At 42.1% G+C, this 2105-nt stretch overlaps 1 protein-coding gene across 1 annotated transcript in view; it reads right to left on the bottom strand.

Moving 5' to 3' along the window:
• Positions 1 to 61: 61 nt before the first annotated feature.
• The window catches only part of LOC107750162 (tyrosine-protein kinase TXK-like), a gene marked incomplete at its 3' end in the record, with an annotated part of 2316 nt that continues 272 nt past the window's right edge, over positions 62 to 2105 (bottom strand). The window contains exons 2-4 of the mRNA XM_016565426.1: positions 906 to 957; positions 331 to 385; positions 62 to 249 (exon numbers count right to left, since the gene is read on the bottom strand). Coding sequence (XP_016420912.1) covers positions 62 to 249; positions 331 to 385; positions 906 to 957 — 295 coding nt within the window. The remainder of the gene's footprint in view (positions 250 to 330; positions 386 to 905; positions 958 to 2105) is intronic.

The raw sequence follows: 2105 nt of genomic DNA, 5'->3' as shown, positions 1-2105 counted from the left end.
CTCACTCACTCACTCACACTCTCACTCACTCACTCACACACACACGCACACACACACACACCCGTGCTTGTCTTTGGCTCTCCACCACAGCTGGTGTTGTTTGTGGAGGATGATGTACGTCTCTCCATGATGAAGCGTCAGGTCTGAACTCTCTCTGGCCGTGAAGTCGTACATGGCCACCACCTTCGTCACACCGCTATCATCATCCTCAGGAGGAGACGGAGGAAGCTTCTTCTGAGACAGTTGAGTCTGAGACATGAGGAGAGAACCATTACAGGAGCACAGAATGAACGAGTGAATCACTGAACGAATGAACAGATGACTGTATACCGTGTAGACGGAGCCCGGATATCTGCTGGGGTTCACATCCACATGAGTGCTGCTTCTGAGAGACAGAGATCACGGCTCGTTACGGCTCGGCTAGGGGCTTAATTTCTGTCTTATTCATTTTTGTACTGTGCTAGGTTTTGAACTTACTGTACGTTTAACAGTTCTGAAAACAGTGTGTAAACATGTGCAAATTGGCTTGTGTAGTACATAAAGTTTTGGTGCTGTTTGTGTCAAAGTGAGAAAAGAGTTCATGTAATGTGACAGATGTCGTCAATGAATGCATTTTGCTCCAACGCAATGATAAATGATCCACAGTTTAGCCCACAGAGACTGATGCTGTGCTCGCAGTGTGAAGAGTTTAGAAAAAGTGACCTAAGTATTAAGAAATGTGTCCTAGAGATTGTAAAAACTGTATTTCAGACAGGCAGGAAAACAAAGCGTGCGAAGGACATATGAAGGAACATCCTCAGCTGTTCCAGCGACTGTTTCATTCTAACGGTGTTTTGACCTTTGACCTCTGGTTCCATACATGCGGACCGGTTTTCGACCGCTTCACACATCACAGCGCATCGTACCTGGTCTGTAGAGCACAGCAGCAGCAGCAGAAGATGGAGTGAATGGACTGATCTGGAGGAGAGAGACACAGACGATGAGCTGCAGAAACACAGATGGAGGACGACCGTCTGCTCACAAAACCAGCAAAACACCTGCTTCAGAGGATCCTCTAAATCTTTACTTCGTCTTTTCACTCGTCTCGGCTGTATTTTGTAGTTTAACATCATTGCTTTTATGTAATTCATACCATAGCCTACAGGATTCAGAAGCACTGACAGAACATTAGCGTAGGATCAATCATGTAACAACATCCAAAACTAAACTAGACTTTACAGAATCCTCTTTAGCCAAAGTCAAAGCAACGTCAAACGTGCTACCAAATCCTAAAACATCGCCACATAAAACGTGCAAATTCATCACAGAAACACAAGATCTTCAGCATCTTGTGAGAGCTGAATGTTTCTCTAGAAGGGTGTGAAGTGGCTTCAGCTGCAGAATGACCAGCTGCACAAACCACAGGCTTCCTGAAGAGATGATCAGCGAGCCTCGGACCAGCAAACAGCAGAGAACACACGCACTCATACAGTGACTACTCTCTCAGACACAAAGCGCTCACTGCTGTGGTTCTCTGTCTAAAGAAACTGATATGCACACTTTAGGTACAAATATGTAGCTTTAAGGTACTAAAATGCTCCCTTTTGGGTTAAATAAGGTGTACTTTTTGGAAGGATGACAGCTTTTGTACCTACTTTTCTGATTGTAGGAATGTTTGGATGGAAAACATTGTTTTTCATGCACTGGTCAGTTTTGCGATTTTGGGCTTTTTGGCTTTTGAAAGTTGTTTTTCAGATTAGAGGATAGAAAACATAAAAATACACTTTGAAGTCTTTATTTTCTTGCACTTTATCTGTTTGCGTCTGTAGATTTCAATCATTAAAGAGTTTTTTCTCTCACAAACACCACACTTTACAGTTTTATTCCTCTCTATATTCTGAAGGTTTGTTCATATTTCATTCACACTGATTTATACAACCTTTTACTCCTGAAAACATGGTGAAAGTGTGTCTGTTTTCTGTCTGTTGACAGTATTTTCTGATTTATGGAGTGATAAAAAGAGAAATCCAGAATCCTCTCTGGAAACACCTTTAACTTTAATATGACGACAAAATCAAACTAGAATTTTGAGCCTGACTTTATCCAATGTTCAGATTTATATTCTG

Source organism: Sinocyclocheilus rhinocerous, unplaced genomic scaffold (genome assembly GCF_001515625.1).
Source record: "Sinocyclocheilus rhinocerous isolate Xijiao unplaced genomic scaffold, SAMN03320098_v1.1 scaffold2167, whole genome shotgun sequence".
Lineage (NCBI taxonomy): Eukaryota > Metazoa > Chordata > Actinopteri > Cypriniformes > Cyprinidae > Sinocyclocheilus > Sinocyclocheilus rhinocerous.
This window is presented reverse-complemented; position numbering and strand designations above follow the sequence as displayed.